General features: G+C 52.3%; 1 protein-coding gene across 1 annotated transcript in view; it reads right to left on the bottom strand.

Moving 5' to 3' along the window:
- MMEL1 (membrane metalloendopeptidase like 1) overlaps positions 1-19,882 on the bottom strand; it is a gene marked incomplete at both ends in the record, with an annotated part of 31,872 nt that extends 11,990 nt beyond the window's left edge. The window contains 7 exons of the mRNA XM_082677564.1: positions 553-671; positions 1,025-1,120; positions 3,709-3,789; positions 3,966-4,127; positions 5,135-5,194; positions 5,903-5,980; positions 19,732-19,882. Of these exons, the coding sequence (XP_082533690.1) occupies positions 553-671; positions 1,025-1,120; positions 3,709-3,789; positions 3,966-4,127; positions 5,135-5,194; positions 5,903-5,980; positions 19,732-19,882 (747 nt within the window). The remainder of the gene's footprint in view (positions 1-552; positions 672-1,024; positions 1,121-3,708; positions 3,790-3,965; positions 4,128-5,134; positions 5,195-5,902; positions 5,981-19,731) is intronic.
- Positions 19,883-20,133: the final 251 nt, after the last annotated feature.

Genomic DNA, 20,133 nt, shown 5'->3' with positions numbered 1-20,133 from the left:
AGCGTGGGACCCTGGGCATGGAGCCGGGACACCCCTAGCCTTGCCGAGGTGGGCCCAGCCCTCTCCCCTCCACCGTGCTGTGCCTGGTGGGAACGGGCGCTCCATCTGGAGCGTGTGCAGGTACTGGGCCCCGACCCCTGCTCTGGGGCTGGACTGCAGGTGGGCTGAGGGGTGGCCAGGGGGTGCGGGCCACCCACAGGGCCTCGGACAGCCCCCCTCCCAGAGCGGAGTGTGTGTTCCACGCGGGGTCCTCTGTGGCCTATCTGTGGCCAGTGGTGGCTCTTTGAGGTCGGGCTTTCTGTGCTGCTGCCAAAGGCCTGGACGGACCGTCCCGAGGACCAGCTCGGCACCTGGGCCGCCCCTCTGGCCCAGCAGAAACCCAGACCATCGGCACAGGTCCCCTGAGCTGCAGGTGTGGATGACAGCAGGGCCCTGGGAGCATTCGCGGGCCACCCGCCCCCTGTGGTAACAGCTGTCTCCCCGCTGCCCTGCGGGAGCCCCCAGCCAGGCCCAGGGGACCCGGCCTGCCCGGCCCCCCTGCGCGGCTCATACATAGATGATGTGTTGGCTGGAGTTCTGGTCGTCGTTCCAGATGAAGAGGTCGATGAGGACCCGCCGGTTGAACTGCGCGTTCATCACGGCCAGCTGCTGCTCCAGTTCCCACCGGGCACCTGGGGGCCGGCACCCCGTGCTGGAGACCTGTCAGGACCTGGGGTCCTAGCCCAGCCCCTCGTCCAGAGTCCACGGGGATCAGCAGGGCCCGGAGAGCAGCGCTGTGCGCCCCCGACCCCCCGAGAGCAGGGAGCAGAGCCCATGCTGAGAGCCGGGGCCCCGGCCCTTCCCTAGGGCTCTGGAAGGGATGCCCCTCTGCAGAGCGGAGGGGCCCAGCCGCTGGGAGCCCGCCAGCAGCTGCTGCACACTCTCCGGCTCGGGCCTGGAAGGCCCAGGGCCCCCCGCCCATGCGAGGCCGCCACCAGGCCCAGGGCCCCCGCCCATGTGAGGCTGCCACCAGGCCCTGCCTTACCTACACTCTCGCTCCACTTGTCTGTGGCCACTGGCCAGCCTCCTACCGCCTTCAGGATGTCCAGCAGGGGCTGCGAGTCTCGCTTTTCTATCTCACCTGAGAGGGGAGGGAGCGGTCGCTCACCCGATGCCCTGGCGGGGAGGTGGGGGGGCGGGCGTGACACCCGCCGGCACATGGACCCGCGGGGATGCTGACGCCCAGCGCGGAGCCTGACCCTCCCGGTGCAGACTCTGCAGCACAGGACACGCAGGGGCCTGGAAAGAGCAGGGACGGGACGCAGGCGGGAAAGGGGCCTGGGGTCGATGGAAGCACAGGCGCCACCAGGACAAGGGTGTGGAAGGGAGGCCCCGAAGCTCAGAGCAGCCCAGGCGGCACTCTGGAAGGCCGGGAACAGGCAGGGGTGGGGGTCCACGCCGGCGGCTGGGAAGCCCGCGTGCCCTCCAGCTCCAGCGCCGGGTGGACTGAACTGCTGACGGAGCACGGAGCACAGCTTCCCAGCATGGGGGCGCCCAGGAAGCTTGGGAGAACTTGGCACAAGAACCCGCGAGGGTGGGAATAGAGCTGGCCTGCTGCTGACGGGGTGGAGGCTTGGGGCGGGGAGGGCCTCGCCGGTTGGTCGCTCGACCTGGAGGGGCGGGCTGGGAGGGGGGCGGTCCAGGGGGAGGGGGCGGCTCCAAGGGCGCCCTGATGGGGGCTGGGGCCTGGGGGAGCGAGAAGCAGGGTGTCCCACGTGGCTGGTGGGGGCACACTGGGCTTGCTCTCTTGGGTCCTGAGTTGGGAGCAGGGACAAAACCTAGGGAGCTGCCAGTGCCGGGTCAGGTCGGCCGTGTCGGGCAGATCGTTACAGGAGTTACTGTTTGGCTTCCTGCGCTGGTTCCTGTAGTGACGGCCTGGCCGCCTGGCTGCAGACCGGGGGTCGGAGTTGTGTTTTTATACACGGTCTGGCCCTGGCCCTTTCGTACATTTGGTCTCTCAGGCCAGAAACTCTATACAGGTGGGAACTTCACCTGGCAGGTGCTGGCCAGACTGGATCCCGTGACCTCCTGTTTCCATGGGGAGGAGAGGAGCGCGCCAGCCCAGGACACCATGGAGACACCCCGATAATGCTGGGGGCCCTAGGCACACCAGAAACAAACCCCGCCCTGCAGGAGACCCCTGGGGAAACAGCCAGCCGCAGACCCTGGTGCCGGGGAGGGGAAGCGGCCCCCAGAGCAGCCGGAACCACAGGCCGGGTTTGCAGGCCCCCAGGCAGGCGCCTAAGGGAAGACGGGCCGGAGGGGCCCCAAGTGTGTGAACCTCTTAACAGGAACCAAAGCACTGGGAAACTCCCCCCACCCCTGCCGCACAACACACACATACACACAAACACACACTCAAGACATACACACACACACACAAACTCACACACACATAGACACGTATACCCACATACACACATACACACCATAGGTAGAATGCCCATATACACACATATATGTACACACACATACACACAAAACACATAAATACACACAGACACATGGACATACACACATATACACACAGACACACATATGCCTACACACATACATATACACATATATACGTACCCACATACACACATGCACATACAGACACACACAGACACAATACCCATATACACACATATGTACACACACATAGACACACACACACATACAGGCATACAGACATATATATATACCCAAACACACACACATAGACATAATACACATATACGTGTACACACACATACACATACACACATAAACACATACACACACACATGTTCCTACACACATGTGCATATACACACACAATAGACATGCATTTGCATCTACACACATACACACACAATACACATATACGTGTACACACATATACACACAAAACACACACAGACACACAGACACACACAGACACAGACACACAGACACACAGAGTAAGATTTTCTCTCGATCCTGCCTTCAGTCAGGCTCCTGCACCTTCTGCTGGGCCCATCACCGCACCTCCTGGTAAAATCCAGTTTTAGCAAGAACTCTGCGTGGTCGTTTTAACGAGAAGCCCCCCCGCCCCTTGAATATCTGATCCCTCTCGGTAGCTGACCGCAGTCCTCGCCCCTCACTGTTCCCCAGGTGATGTCTGACTGCCTGGCCTGCCTTCGGCAAGAATCCCGTTAGGTTAGTTTTGCCAGACACGCCCCCCCCCCATGTTTCCTGTTAGTAAAATCTTCCATTCACTGACCCCTCCTGCCCCTTGGCTATAAACCCTCACCTGCCTGCCCTCGCTGTATTTGGAGTGGAGCCCAATCTCCTTCCCCTCTTGCTAGACCCCACCGCGGTGATGCCTGCACCTACTGAGATGGCCCTGAAGAGTCTGCCTCTTACTATCTTTACCAAGTGTCCTGAATAATGTTTCCTTCAAACCACACACAGGCACGCGCACACACACGCGTGTGCATTTCCCTGGGCACAGTGTGGCTGGCTGGGGTCAGGGTGTGAGCCCGTCCCGGGCAGCTGGCAGTCAGCCTGGACCCCGTAGGGCACCTGGGCCCGGTGGCCAGCCAGGGGGAGCACACAGCTCCCACCGGCACGACTTTGGAGAGGCGCTCACTCCACTGTGCTCTGTCTCAGGGCTATGGGGTCCTGGAACAGGGTCCTGGCGGGGCAGCTCCATCGGCCACTCACTCTCGTTCATGCAGGAGCGGTACAGCATCTTGGCCTTCTGTACAGCTGGCCGATCCTTGGTGGTAGAATTCTCCAGCACCCCTGTGGGCAGAGGAGAAACCGGACAGAGGCCTGAGGAGGCTGCTGGGGAGGCCAGGTCAAAGGTGCCCGTGTCCCTGCCGCACCCAGTGGAGGCCCTTATCCCAGGGGACTCCCCCTCCCCTGGGCCCACTGACCCGATGGGCCGTCCCCACTCCTTGGGTGGAGGCCACGCTCACCTTTGAGAATGATCTCCAGCTCATCCTGGAGGATGTCGAAGACGCTGTATCGCGAGCTGGTCTCGGGGATCACATGGCGCTGCAGCCAGCCCCCGCACGCGTACTGGTAGAAGTCGTCACAGGGCTTCTTGGACGGGTCCATGTTCTGGAGGATCCTGGCGGCTGCTCGTCCCCAGGTGGTGCAGAGGAAGAGGGGAGATCCGGTGTGGACAGCCCGGTGGGCTGTCGGGGATTCAATCACGGCCCTGTGCCCTCAGAAGCGTTAGTCAGCCCGGGACCTCAGGGAGGTCAGCAGCAGGGCCTCCAGTTCTAAGGACCCCACTTATCAGCCACGTGAGCTCGGACCCCGTGACCTCTCCGATCCTCCGCTCACACATCTGCGAATCCGGGACGCCTGGGTCACACAGATGGCCAGGTGTTGGCCAAGCCCGCCCGGCTCGCCGCGAGCGCTCAGCACTGGCCCTGCCCTGGAGCCCCCTCACCGGTCCGTGCGTCCGTGGGGGAGGGTGGCTCTCGCCCACCATAGGGGTTTGTTTTCTGTTGGAGCAGATGGGTTTGCTCCCAGAACCCCATGTGGCACGGACAGTGGGGCCCCCATGTTCCCGGCAGGATGCTTTCAGCAGAGGTGGCCAGGCTGGACCCCAAGCCAGGACCCTCCCTCGCCTTCTGTTCCACTTGGCTGGGACCTCACAGGGGGCAGCCCCACAGGAGTCCATCCACTACCCCAACGTGGGCAGAAAAATCACATTTCTGAGTTTTTACACTAGTGTTTCTTCATACCATTTTCACTGTGTTTTATCTGGAAATAATGGCACGTGGCGCCCAGTTTTAAGACAAATTCCTGGGAGACAACTTGAGAGAGTGTGTGTGTTTGTGTGACCTTCCTTCTGTAAGTGCAAAAAAGAGCGCCTGGGGTCCCTGTGCCAGCTTCACTGTGGTCACGGGGGCCTCTGCAGGCAGGGAGCAGCTTCCTGGGGGGCAGGGCAGGTGAGACACCCGCAGTAGAGTCCCTGCCCCCAGGCACATCCAGGGTCTGCCCACCAGCCAATGTCGCGTGTCGGGAGTGCGGTGGCTCCCCGTGGCCTCAAGCAGCGCCTGTGCCAGCATCACGGGGGGCCCCCGAGCCCCCTGGCAGGGCTGTGGGAGGCTCGGAGGGAAGGGGGGCTTACCTGCCATCACGCAGCCAGGGGTGGTGCAGGTTTCGCTTGCGTCCCTGGGCTTTTGGACGTCTGCCGGCAAGGAGTAGTGTGAGCACTTGGCGAGGATGGTCGGTGCCGGTGGGGCTGGCAGGGGTGGGCGGGGCACAGGTGGGGTGGGAAGGGATGGGGCCGGCAGGGTTAAACCTCGGCCACCCCCACCCCCATGGGCGGTCCAGCCTGGGCCCTGAGGGCATCTGGAGGGCAGCCTGCATCCTCCCTGGGTGGCCCAGTCCTGGGGCCTTAAGTGAGGGTAAGCTCATTCTGGCTTGACCCCTGCAGTGACCCCTGCAGTGACCCTGCAGTGACCTGTGATCCCCACAGCTGAGGGCTGAAGCTGGCCATTCTGCCCTCCTGCCTGTCGGCCCAGCCAGCCTCACCCATCAGGCGTCACCTCCTCCAGACAGCCTGCCTGTGCTGCCCCGTCCCTGCACGCCCTTACTCTCTCCCAACCCCCCACCCCCTCACCTGCTGGTTGTATCAATGGGCAGCTGCAGAACCTCAGGAGCCGCTCCCTGAAACTGCCGGTTCCCAGGCGCCCAGGAAGCATTCTGCATCAGCAGGTGCTCACGGCTGCATCCCTGCCACTGCCCTTTCTTCCCACGGGACCCTGGTGCCCTGGGCAGGGCCCCCGTCCTGCCGCACACCCCGGGCCTGCAGTGGAACCCAGCCTGCCCATGCGGGGTGCCATTTCCTAGCACCCCCCTGCTCGGGTCGTGCTGGGAGGGAAGATGGGACTACCTCGGGGTGTTCGCTTTACAATGGTCTTCTCTTCCTTTGAGAAGCAAAGCCGGCTAGTAAAGAGTGGCAGCTGCTTCCCTGGGGAGAAACACAGAACTCAGCTCTCCTGCTGCCACCGCTTCCCGGGTGCCTTGGGGCCGACCTGGGGCAGCACAGGCATTCTCCTGCGGAGGGGGTCCTGGGGGCTCTGGGGATTCCTTGTGTAGGGCTGTGGCCCCTTCCCGCTGTAGTGAGGGCTGGTCACCAGGCACACCAAGACACAGGGGCTCCAGCAGAACTCAAATCTGAGCAGAGGGGGAGGCCCGCCGGCCCTGGGGCCGCAGCTGCTGGGCCCAGAGGGGTCCTGAGGCAGGACCTCTCCCCTAAGAAGTGCTCTCTGACATCCTCCTCTACCGCGGGGCCACGGGCCTCACCCAGGCGGGGGTGGGCAGCCCCTGGGGTCTACCAAGACAGGGACGATAAGCCCTTTAAGGGGGAAAGGATGTCCTCTGGGGGGAATCTTCCTGGCCCACTGGCCTCAGCTCCAGCCCCTCCACCTGTGCAGGCAGCTGAAAGTGCAAAGCTGCCCTCTCTCATTTGTCCACTACGTAGGGGGGCGGGCACGGCCTGGAGGGGGTGCAGGAAGGGGGCGTGAGTGCAGGGAAGGGGGTCAGGTCCAGGGAAAGAGTCCACCAGGCATGGCCACCTTCCCCACCAGGGAGACCCACGGAGAGGTGGGCAGGAGGGAACAGGGCCTCATTCAGGTCAGGGCTGTGGGCAAGCCTGGGACCCGGTTCAGCCCGGCCCCTGAGACCGCAGAGGGTGTAGGAGGCCCTGAATGTGCTGGGTGTCCCCTGGGGGCCTGGTCATTGGAGGGAGTGTTTATGAGATGTGTGATCTGGGGGGTGGGGGTGTGGGGAGAGGTGTTTCTCCTCCACCTGTTAGTGGCTGTTCTTTCCACCCATCCATTTGTTCGTCCATGAATCCAACATTTGCTAATATTATCAACCAGCCCTGGTGCTGGGCTCTGGAGATTCAGACCTGAGTCCCACACGGGCACTGCCCTTAAGGGGCCCCCAGTCCAGTGGAAAAGGAGAAAAGTGATGCATAGATTGAGGCAAACCGTGGACGGTCCCATGGATCAGAAACAGAAATGCAGTGCTCAGTGGGTGCTACGTCTGTCTGCCCCACGGGCATCTGCCAGTCTCAGCAACCCAGAGCCTCTGGACAAGGGCCACGCCCTCGGTGGAAGAGTGGACTAGGCATCTGAGCTCTGGCCAAAGAGATGGTGGGGGAGAAGGGGTCTTTGCTTCTGATTAGGATGCAGAAAGTCTAAGCAGACTGTGGCTATTTCACCTGCAACCGGGGCAGGAGGAGGGGCAGGGCTCCTCCAGGAGGGGCATGGAGTGGGGGGATTTTTAACAAGCCCTTTGCTCCTGCCCGTGGGCTGGAGGGAGGGATCCGGGTTCCAAGGAGCCCCTGTCACACAAGGCTCTGGTTCCTGCTCTGGGGCCTCCCATAATGCATGGCGGTGATGCAGGTGAAGGCAGGGCCAGGGCAGGAAAGCTGGGAGAAATCCTCCTTCATGAGGAAACAGGCAAATGTGACCCATGACCAAGAAGAAAACCCCAAAACAGTTCAAAGTGGATTCGTTGGTGACCAGGTGTCAGAGTTAGCAGACAAAGTCTTTAAACTCACCATGATAATTAAGATAAAGGGTCTTGTACAAAAGACGGAAAAATATGTAGATAGATGGTGAATTTTACCAGATAAATGGGAATTCTAAAAAAGAACTAAATGGAAATGTAATAGAAAGAGTGAGGAATTCATTTTTTGGGTTTAAAAACACACTGAATACTGCAAAAGAAAGTATTAGTGTCAGCATATATAGGTCAGTATCAATGATCCAACCTGAAGCACAAAGGAAAAAGATAAAAAAAGCGAACGGAGAAAAACATCTAAAAAACACCCAGAGCTGACATGGTAGTTAACAGTGAGAGACTGGGTGATTTCCCCTAAGCCTGGGGACAGGCAGCACTGTCCTCTCTCATCTCTCCTATCCAACATCACATGAGAGGTCCTGCTGGTTCAATATGACAAGAAAAGGAAATATAGGTAACACAGACCGGAAAGGAAGTAATAAAACTCTATTTGCAGATGACATGGTCATCTATGTAGAAAATCCCAAAGAATCAAGCAAAACAAAACAAAACAAAACAAAACAAAACAAAACAACAACAACAAAAAAACCTCCTGGAACTAATAAGAGATGATAGTAGGTGGCAGGATACAAGATTAATATACAAATTGCTTTCTTATATATTAGCAATGAACAACTGGAATTTGAAAATTTCAAAGCAATACCACTTACAATAGCACCTAAAAAATGAAAAAGTTAAGTATAAATCTAACAAAATATGTACAGGACCTATATGTGGAAAACTATAAAACACTGATGAAAAAAATCAAATATGTAAAGAAATGGAAAAATATTCCGTGTTCACGGACTGGAAGACAGCATTATTAAGATGTTGATTCTTCTTAACTTGATCTACAGATTCAAAATAATTCCAATCAAAATCCCAGCAAGCTATTTTATATTTATTGACCAACTGATTCTGAAGTTTGTATGGAAAGGCTCAAGTAGCTAGAACAGACAACAACAATGAAGAAGAATGAAGTTGGAGAGACACATGACTTGATTTCAAGACTTACGATAAGGCTACAAGTAATCAAGATGGCATAGTATTGGCAAAAGAAGAGACAAATAGATCAATGCAACAGAATAGAGAGCCCAGAAATGGACCCACACAAATACAGTCAACTAACCTTTGACAGAGGAGCAAAGGCAATTCGATGGAGAAAGTATAGCCATTCAATAAATGCTCCAAAAGGAAAATTGGACATTCAGATACAAAAACAAACCAAAAAAATTAGACACAGGCCTTATGCCTTACACAAAAATTAACTAAAAATAAACCACAGACATAAATATAATATGCACAACTGTAAAACTTCTTGAAGAAGACAGGAGAAAACCTACGTGACTTTGGGTTTGGTGACGACTTTTAAAATACGACACAAATAGCATGATCCATGAAAGAAAAACTCGACAAGTGAGGCTTCATTGAAGTGCTGACAAGTTGTTTTCTAAATTGTTGAATAAATAAAAAATGGGGGTGGTGGTGGAATAGACAAGTCTTCCAAACAGAAGAATTCCAAATAGATTACACAGATACTCCATTTCTAAGGATGTGTAGTGTAACTCCCCACCCCTTAAGTTTGGGCTGCATGTGCTGCCTTCCTTCCAAAGAGGACAGTGTGGAAAGAGAGGGGACAAAGGTACCTATACAGTGGAAAAAGCTGACAAACACTACCTCAAGCCATGTGATCAAGGTTGACATCAATGTGGTAAGTCACTGAAATTATGTCCCCTTGGTCTGTAGGCTTCCTCCCCAAAACATCACCCCAGTCTGAACATCAGACAAATGAGAGACATTCTACAAAATACCTGGCCAGTCCTCCTAAAAACTGTCAAGATCATAAAAATCAAGGGAAGGCTGAGAAACCATCACAGCCAAGAGTCCAAGGAGATTTGCTAACTAAGTCATGTGGGGTCCTGGGACAGAAAAGGACATGAGGGGAAAACTGAGGAAATATGAATAAAGCATGGACTGGGTTAATAGTAATATATAAACATTGGTTCATTACTTGTGACAGATGTATCACACTTATGTGATATAAGATGTGGTATGAAGTGTATGGGAATTGTGTACTCTCTTTGCAATAATTCTGTAAATCTAAAGCTGTTTTAAAATTTAGAAAAGTTGGACTTCCCTTGTGGTCCAGTGGTTAAGACTCCATGCTTCTTCCAATGCAAGGGGCCTGGGTTTAATCCCTGGTCAGGGAACTAAGATCCCACATGCCGTGTGGCATGGCCAAAAAAAGAAAAAGAAAAAGAAATTTAGAAAAATTACTTTGAAACAACATGAGCAGAGGATCTGAGATCTGTGGAACCATATTAAATAGCTTAGCATCCATGTAGCTAGAGCCCCACAGGAGAATGGTATGAGTCAGCAATCTTTGAAGAGATAATGGCTAATAATTTTTCAAAATTGATGAAAGACATAAGCCTATAGATCCAAGAAGGGCAGTATATCCCAAGCAGGATGAATACAAAGAAAACCACGCACGCAGCAGCATCAAGTCAAGCTGCCAAGAACTATAGAGAATGAGATATTCATAAAAACAGTCAGAGGAGAAAAAAGACATTAATTCATGGGAGGTACAAGAAGAGTGACAGCTGGCTTCTCATCACAAACAGTGGTGGTCAGAAGACGATGGAACAAACTCTTGAATGGATGCTTGAAGAAAACAAACTAACTACCAACTTAGAATTCTATATCCAGCAAAAATATAGTAAAAAGTGAAAGTGAAATAAAGACATTTCAGGCAAAATCTGATAGAATTTGTCTCCATTACACAACACTCACTACAACAAATAACTAAAGAAAGTCTTCCCATAGAAAGAGCAGGTAACCAGTTGGGAGTCCAGGTTGGTGGGAAGGAATAATGACCAGGACCAGAAAGGGGAGCGCAGGGTAAACAGGGTGAATGAAGCATTGTGGGAACCCAAACAGTGCATCTGATTGATCTGCTTCCAGTCTAGTCAGACGAAACCAGAACAAACACCCAACACTGGGGAGGTAAGTTCATGCCTTCTCCATGTTTATGTCCCACTCCCATTTCCTCCACTGCATTCCCAGCGTGGGCTGCCATAACCTTCTGGTTGGGGGAAGTTCCTGGGGTAAGTTCATCTGATGCTACAGCTCAAGAGGATGCAGTGGGCTCTTGAGAAAACATTTCCAAAATTGAATGAGATGAGATCACCATGTTTGTGTACTTTGCCTTTAACTTACACCACCTCATTTGTGAGGGTCACCACCTCCATTTTTCTGATGAGAAAACTGACAGGCATGTGGGGTGATGCACCCACGGCCAGTCACTAGCCTTCTGAGCAAGAGAAGAGGCAAACAGCAATGCCTTTGACACAAAAGCTGAATAGAAATGAAGTCTTCCTCTAATGCTAAAATAGGATCAACAGGACACACAGCAAACAGAACCCAAACAGGGATATTTCCCCCCTTCATGATTCCAGAAGGGAGTAGACTTCCTTGTGCCCAGTTGACATGTGTCTACTCTTGTTCTTTTTTATATTTGCTTGAATAACTTCTGTAATATGCCAATTATTTTCACATAGACACTCTACATTAAAAAAAACCAACAACCTGACATTTCCTTGGAAAGATCTGTTCTCCTAAAGGTTGGCCTTGAAGTGAATAATTTGTTTCCTCTTTCTGTCTCTCTCCTGTTCCTGTCTCTGTCTCTGTCTCTCCCTACCTAACAAAAGAGGGATACAAAGAACTTTATTGGGTGGAAAATAACTGTCCTTCCTGGAGAATGTATCATCACAGGCTGGTTGTCATGCAGGTGTGGGGTGTGAGCTTACATGACCCTGTGGTCAAGGAAACCACAAGCTGAGAAATTAAATTTAGGCTGGTAGCATTCCCAGGTGCCTGATGGAAACAAACACACATATTGTCTGGAGGGAAACTTAGCCCAAGTAACAAAGGCTTCTCGCAGATAAAGCCAATTTGAACATGGACTGAGGTTTATGAAAAGACCAGATTCTATGAGTGAGAAACAGCAAACAGCAGGACTAGAACCCCAAGGATTCATATTTGGGGATTATCTGACCCATAACATGTGGAAGCTGGCATCACAGGCCCCAAACCTCAATGTCTCTGTATCTGTGCCTTTGCACATGCCATTGTAGTTGCTTCCCCTGAAGGGGCAGAGAATATTTCCTCCCTCTCTTCACTGTGGGTTTGCCCCTATGGCTTTGGTAATAATGTACTCCAGCTCTGAGCCTAGGCCCTAAGTGTGTTTCCACTTGTCCCCATGAGCTTCTATTTGGAGAGTGACATGCTTGCTAGTCCTTGTAGGAGGATGAAATTCATGGAACAGCTGCCCCAGCTGAGGCTGACCTACATCAGCTGAGCCCTGCAGCCTACTGATGGATGTGTGTCATGATAAATAAGTGTTGTTTTAAGCCCCTGAGTATTGGGGTGATTTGTTAGGCAGCAGTGGCTAGCTGATGCAGAAATAACTCACGTATGTTTGAATCATTGAAAGAAATAAAAATTAAAAATGAGGGCAAAGAAAAAATTGAAAAAATCAATTTGTAAAAGAATCACTTGGAAACTCTAGAAATAAAAAACATGAAATTGTTGAAAATAACTTTTTTTTTTTAGAAAAAATCCAAAATGGATGGGTTAAGTGGCAGATACAACAGAGCTGAAGAGAGATTTAGTGAATTTGAATGTAGTTCTAAAGAATTTACCCAGAATGTGGGGCAAAATCAAAGAGATGGAAACTTTTCTCTAAAAGATATGGAAGATAGAGTGAGAAAAATTAGGTGCATATGTAATCATAACTTTAGGAGAAAATAAAGATAATGTGGGAGACACAATATTAAAAAGACAGTGGCTACAAGTTTCCAAAATTAATAAATGTCATTAGTGCTCGGATTCAAGAATCACAACAGATGTAAAGCAGAATAAATAAAAAGAGCTTCATAGTTAGACACCTCACGGTAAAAATGCACAGTCAGGGAGAAGACAGCTCAGAGGGGAAAAGTTCATCTGGCAAGAAGGCCAATTAGACTGAACCAGATTTCTGAACAGCAGCAACGGAAGTCAGAGACAGCGAAACTAAATCTTCAAGATATTGAGAACGTAACTAAGCCCAGATCTGTGTAACCAGTTAAACTATCACTGAAGGATGACTACCAAATAAAGTCATTTTCAAGGAAACAGAAATGAAGGTTTACAGTTGAAAGAGTATTTTGAAGCTGTGCTCCCCAAGTCTGCCTGATCACAAGAAAGGCCTCACATGCTGGTTACAGTACAGAATCGGGGGTCTTACCCTGTAAGATTTCCTGGTTCTGCCTAGGTTGAGTCCTGTTATGGACTCAACTTTTGTATCTTCTCCCCGCCACCCACCACTCCTATGTTGAAGTCCTAACCCCTAATGTGATTGCATTTGGCATTGGCACCTGTGAGGAGGTGAAGAAGGTTAAATAAGGTCATAAGGGTGGGGCCCTGATCCAGTAGGGCTGGTGTCTTATAAGAAGAGGAAGAGACACCAGAACTTGCTCTGTCCACCACATGAGGACACAGTGAGAAGGTGGCTGTCTGTAAGTCAAGAAGAGAGTCCTCACCAGGAACTGAACTGGCTGATACCCTGATGTTGGACTTCTGGGCCCCAGAACTAGAGGAAGATAGATTTCTGTTGCTTAAGTCACCCTGACTTATGGTATTTTGTTACAGTGGCCCAAGCAGATGGAGACAGGGTCCAAGGTCTGGATTTTTAACAATTGCCCCAGGTTACTCTGATTATCAAGCAAGATCAACAAATGCTGTGTCCTAATCAGTGTTTCCCAAACTTTAGTGCAGTTGAGTTACCTGGGGATTAAATGCAGATCCTAATCCAGTAGGCCTGAGATGGGCCCCGAGTTTCTGAATTTCTAACAAGCTCTCAGGTGAGGCCAACACCACTGGTCCACGGACACACTTTGTGTAGGAGTCTCCAAAAGCATGTACTTCAGAAAGAAGGTAAATGATTTCATAAGGGCTACCTGAGAAGTAGGAAGAATGATGAGCAAAGAAACTGATAAGGGACTTCCCTGGTGGCGCAGTGGTTAAGAATCCTCCTGCCAATGCAGGGGACATGGGTTTGACCCCTTGTCCGGGAAGATCCCACATGCTGTGGCAAAACTAAGCACATGCGCCACAACTACTCAGCCTGCGCTCTAGAGTCCATGAGCCACAACTACTGAGCCCATGTGCCACAACTACTAAAGCCTGTGCGTCTAGAGCCCGAGCTCTGAAACAAGAGAAGCCACTGCAATGAGAAGTCCACGCACCACAACGAAGAGAAGTCCCCGCTCGCCGCAGCTAGAGAAAGCCCGCACACAGCAACGAAGACCCAACAACAAAGACCCAACGCAACCAAAAGTAAATTAAAAAAAAAAAAAAAAAAGAAACTGATAAGGACTTGGGAAAATCGAAATTAAATTGAGTATATTAGAGAATGTTGCCTATGTGCAGTAAATAAAAAATAAGATAGAAACCACGGACTTACCCACAATAACATGTGATCAGGGTGGAGGACGGGTTAAACTGTTCTAAATCCTTGTATTGTTCGGAAGAAACATGAAGATATTGACTAGCTGGATACCTTAAGTTGAATACGCATATAAAATTTAGGGTCTATTACTTCTGCTCTCCACTTACAACATCACAAGCCAACTAGAGTGTCATGCCCTTTCTAACAACAGGAAAAACCCAGACAGTCTACAGAAATCACAGCTTTTCTGGAGCTCATCTAGGACCTGAGGGTGACCAGGAAAACAGAGTGACACGTCCCACCAAGCAGAACTGAGAACTCTGACAGGACCTAGGAGTAAGAGGCAGTCACCACACAAGTGGGTAAGAAGAATCAGCTAACCTTTTAATGAATTCTTGAAGGCCAAGTGCGAGTTAGCCTGTCAGTGTGGAACAGCTGGAGCCTCAACACAGGGGGATTTTTTTTTTTTTTTTTTTTTTTGCGGTACGCAGGCCTCTCACTGTTGTGGCCTCTCCCGTTGCGGAGCACAGGCTCCGGACGTACAGGCTCAGCGGCCATGGCTCACGGGCCCAGCCGCTCCGCGGTATGTGGGATCCTCCCAGACCGGGGCACGAACCCGTGTCCCCTGCACCGGCAGGTGGACTCTCAACCACTGCGCCACCAGGGAAGCCCCAACACAGGGGGATTTTGCACTCATTCACCAGTTATTTCCATGGATCCTTACCAGGTGTCAGTGAGAAGAACTGGGGCAGGTCTCAGAAGACCAGAGAGTCCCCCTCAGTGGCACAGGCATGCAGGAGGTTATCTGCTTCTGCTGGGGTGCCAGCATGAGGCGTCTCCTCTTGTGGGACCCTCCTCCTGTGGGACCCTCCTCTTGTACGACCCTCCTCTTGTGGGACCCTCCTCCTGTGGGACCCTCCTCCTGTGGGACCCTCCTCTTGTGGGACCCTCCTCTTGTGGGAAGCAAGAGCTTTAAACCACTGAGGGGAGCGCAGTAAACCTCTCACTCCCATGGACCAGGTGAAAACCCACTGGCCCAGAGGAGAGTCAGATATAAAAATCCTCTGCTCATGGGAGCGGCACAGGACACCCCTGTGGGCCCAGGATCCTAGACTGACATCAAGCTGAGGTCTGCTGCCACTAGGAGAGGGGCAGGGGACTCAGGCATGAGGCAAAGTTTGATGGACATGGGGATCGGGGCAGGGGTACTGAGACGCCCCCACTCCAAGACGGAGACGGGGCCAGGACACCAGAGATCCCCCACCCCAGCATGAGGCAAGCACTAAAAAGCAAGGGCAGCCCACCATCTGTGGAGGGGCAGAGGCATGGAGAACCCTCTGTGCTGCACACATCCAGGGACTGCTGAGAGCTGAGGCTGGAGCAGGAACAATGGGGAACCTCGGGCCCCCCCAGACCCATTTCTCTAAGAACAGGTAATCATTGCTCACAGCCAGAGAAAGGTGAAGTGTGTGGGGCACCGAGGGTGACAAAAGTGAAAACAAAACCCTGAATCAGCTGACTCCTGACTGGATGGATTCCATCCCTCACACTAACAGAACAGCTGTGCTTGTCTCTGGTGCAAATGCTGTTTACCTCAGCCTCTGCTCTTTCGCTGGGTGTTTAGCCTTCAGTAAAAATGTATCTCACACACACACACACACACACACACACACACACACAGGCAAGGAAAAACAATCCATTGCCATGAGATAAAGTAATCAATAGAACTAGACTCAGAGATAGCTCAGATACTGGCATTATCAGAGAAGGACTGCAAGATAACTATGGTTAATACGGTAATACGTTTCCATCCAATGGAAAAGGTGGATAACATGCATGAACAGACAAGACATTTCAACAAGAGATGGAAACTATAAAAAAGAGGGAAATGGAAATAGCAGAAAGAAAACGCATGTTATTAGAGATGAAGGATTCCTTTGACTGGCTGACCAGCACACTGGATACAGCTGAGGAAAGAACCAGTGGAACTGAAGACTAATTAGGGTCAAACTCTTCAAACTGTATCACCAAGAGTAAAAGAATGAACGAAATCTGAACAGGGCACCCAAATACTGTGGGATAATATCAAACCATCCCACAGATATGTATATAGAGTCTGAGAGAGAGAGAGAGAGAGAGAGAGAGAGAGAGAGAGAGAGAGAGGGAGAGAGAAATGAAACTCCTTAAACAAGATAGCTATTGATGATAAGAAAACAAAATAATAACAAGGAAAGTAAATGTAATCCAACTATTCTTCATGGCTCAGCTGTGAAAAATGCTCAGGAGAACTATTGTAATGACGCATATGGATTTATCCAAAAGCAATGATGTACCTACACCAGGACAGTGGAAGCCTGGGTGGCTTAAGGAACTAAATCTGCCGCCCATTCGGGATGTCAATAACAATATGGATAGGGAATCAATGACAAATCTAATATTTTATTATTAAATCTGATCATAAATGGCATGACAGACATTTTTCTAAGTGTTATTGATGTATTAAATCATTGAACCCTCCAGTAAGCCTCTATGTTGTGTTCCATTTTACAGATAAGGAAACTGAGGCACAGAGGTGTGAAGAAAACCTTCCAAGGTCACACAGCTGGGATCCGGGGGGCTGGCAGCCCACCCAGGCTGTCAGATTCAGGAGCCTGGGTGTTAACCACAACCTTACGATGCCTCCCTGTGATCTAACACTGACGATAAAGAGAGAAGGGTCCAAAGATGAGGCTTAGACACTCCAGTCCAGGGGTTGGCAATATTTTTCTGTAAAAGGCCAGACAATATATGTTTTAGCCTTTGTGAGCCATATACAGACTCTGTCTCACCTATTCAACTTAGCGCTTGTAGCCTGAAAACATCCACGGACAATACATAAGTGAGTAGGCACAGCTGTGTTCCAATAAAACTTTATTTACAAAAACAGGCAGTGGGCCAGATTTGGCCCACAGGCCATAGTTTGCAGACCTCTGCACTAGACAATGAATATGGCTCTTTCTGAGAAGCAGAATTCCAGGAGGCAGGATTGTGGGTGTAGGATTGTATTTCCCACTCAAAGTTTTATTCAAAAAACACTCAATTTTCTGAAAAAGGTTTATCTATAACTTTTGAAATAAATATTAAAACAAAAAACTAAGGTAACCATTAAAAGGATTAGAAATATAAAACTTTCAAGATAGTTGCAGGAAAACAGAGTGAAAAATAACAGATCAGTCCAAAAGAAGGTAAGGAAAGAGAAAGAAGAGGCATCAGAAACACAGAAGAACACAACAGCAAAAAATCGTACATTTCTGTGTGAATGCACATAGACTAAATCCTCCAGGTACAAGATGGGGACAAAATCCAGCTGCACACGGTTCCAAAAGACACACCTAAAGCTAAAGAGACAAAGTCTCAAAGAAAAAGGATGGAACAAATAGAGAACAAATGCTAGTTCATATCAGACAAAACAGAAGTCAAAACAAAACATATTAAGGCAAAAGGCGCAGTTAAGATAGAAAGGGGCGCTACGTAATCATACGGAGTGAAGATACACTGATTCTAAATTTGCATCCCCATAATAATGTGGCTTTTTTTTTTTTTTTTTGGGCGGCGTCCTCGGCAGTGAGAGCACGGAGTCCTAACCACTGGACAGCCAGGAAATTCCCGTAGTTTAACCTTGAAATACACAAATTAATACTTGGCATCACTACAAAGAAGACTGATAGTTCTCTAGGCCAAGGTTTTAGCCACACACATCTTTCAATAATTGAAAGGTCAAGAAAATGGAAAAAAACAAACATACAGACGATCTGATTGACCTAATGGAGGCGTCTAAACCTCTGTCTGTATCTCCACTTTCACTTAAGGGTGATTGTGTGCACTGCACGTGCACACGTGGATTATTTATAAAACTGGCCGTGTGTTAGCCCTAAAGCAGGCCTCAGCAAAGACCAAAGAACCAACATCACATAAACCAGGGCTGCTGACAATAATGCAATTAAATTAGAAACCAATTTAAAAAGGTAACTAAGAAAAAGTCTCCAAGCATCTGGAAATTTTAAAAAGAGAGATTTCTAAATAACTCATAAATCAATGAAAAAACCCCACAAAACCATAGTGGATGAGAAAGTCTTTAGAAATAAATAATAATTCAGCATTTAAACTCTTCCACGGGCTCCATCAGGATCTGAGGCTGAGATCGGCTTGGGTCATTTCGGGGGGGGGGTAGGGGCACAGAGTCCTGCCTGAGGGGCCCTGGCAGAGACCCCACTTGTATTTAGGGGACCATGGGGAGGAGGCAGGCTGGGCAGGGAGGGTCCCTGCTGTCAGGCTGGTACCACCTAGATGAGGACTGGGGTGGGGTGGGGTGGGGTGGGGTGGGGGGGTCAGCCCTGTCCCCTGGGAGCCTCTCAACCAGGTGTTTGCAGCCCAGTAGTCCCGAACAGAGGTTCCCTGGGGTCTGGGCTCTCCAGGGCTCTCCGAGCAGTGAGCGGTCCCTCCCCACATCCCGTGACCATGGAGATGCAGTGTCCATCGACCCTGCCAGGAGACCCGGAGGGGCCAGAGACGGCAGTGGCTGGCAGGGTCCGGCCAGGCACCTGGTCAGGTGGGAGCAACCCTGGGCAGGGGCCGTCCACCACATCTGTAGGCAGCACCCGCGCCTGGTTCTCAGAAACAGCCTTGCCCAGTGATGGATGGATGGTCCCACCACAGCGCAGGTGGCTCTGGCCAGTGAGGGAATATTCTAGTAACAACGCCTGTGCTGCCCTACTGTTGGGGCCGTGGGGAGGGCTTCTCCTGCAGATCCTCCTGAGTCCTGAGCCCACCCGTCCACCCACCCACCTGCAGGAGGAACCAACTGCATCTCCCAGCTGTGCCCGAGGCTGTGCCTGCTGGGAGTAAGGTGCCTCCGGGATTTGACCCAGGCCACCTGGTGCCCAGGTGCAGGCAGGCGAGCACCTCCCCCCGCCCCCGCAGTGCTTCCCGACGCAAGGGGGGAACAGTCCAGGTTCCTCCACGTTGGCCTTGGGGAGGGACTGTGAGTGGGGGTGTTCCTGCAGGGTGGCCCTGGCATTCCCATCTCCCTAGGACCCCGGCCTGGCCCCCACCCATCACTGTGCAAAAAGCAGGGCCTGGGAAGCCACGAGGCCCCGGGGACCCAGGCCTTCAGGAGGCCGCGAGGAGGATCCCAGCAGGTTCTCTGCAGGATGGCTGCCCGGGAGGCGGCAGGCGAGCCCCGCTGGCTGGAGGGATGCTGTGCCGCGGGTCCCCAGCGCTGGAGCGCGGGCTCCTGCTGCTGGGCAGGCCGGGAACTGCAGCGCCCTGTGCGGCAGGGGAGGGGAGGGGGCCGCGCAGATGTGGCATGGGGAACCGCTCTGCCGCATCTCGGGAGTCCCGCAGGGCCCCGCCAGCCCAGAGCCAGCAGAACCAGCCTTGTGCCAGCCAGCGCCTGGGCGGAGCCTTCTGGAAGGGCCCCGGCCCCCACAGGTCAGTGCCCCTTCTCTCCAGGCTGCAGCACAGCCCGGCAGCCCCTGGTGCCCCGAGCAGACCCCACCTGCCCGCTCAATGGCTGGCTTATCCAGGTGGGCGGGCACGCAGACGTTGCCGAGGCCGCGTGGGGAAGAGGCGGTGAGCAGGGTGTCGGTGGCGGGCCCGAGGGGAGGGGCGCCCTCACTCACCTCTTCTGTCGGCGTAGAGGAGGCCCAGGGCGGCCAGGGCACCCGTCACCAGCAGCAGCAGTAGCAGCCCTCCCTCCAGGAAGCCTCGGCGCTTCTGCCCTGCGCAGCCTGCGATCTCCACCATCCCCACCGGGCTCTCGGGCTTCCTCATTGCAAGTCTCTAGACGGGGAAAGCGCACAGCTGAGAAACTCCAGGACCGACCGAGGCCTGGGGCGGCGTCCACCCAGCCTGGGGCGCCAGGGCCCGCAGGACGGGCGTGGAGCTCCCGAGGCCCTGCCTGAGGCTGGCGGATGCTCAGCCCCTGTCTCCATCCCAAGGCCACGGCCGGCCTGTGCCTGAGGGCTTTCCTCTCTCTCTCCCCGGGCCAGCGTCTGAGTGCCGGGGGTGGGGCAGGACTGGCC

The sequence above is a fragment of the Grampus griseus genome (genome assembly GCF_964374135.1).
Source record: "Grampus griseus genome assembly, chromosome: 1".
Classification (NCBI taxonomy): domain Eukaryota; kingdom Metazoa; phylum Chordata; class Mammalia; order Artiodactyla; family Delphinidae; genus Grampus; species Grampus griseus.
The sequence above is the reverse complement of the archived record's forward strand: the minus strand, read 5'-3'. Positions and strand labels throughout refer to the sequence as shown.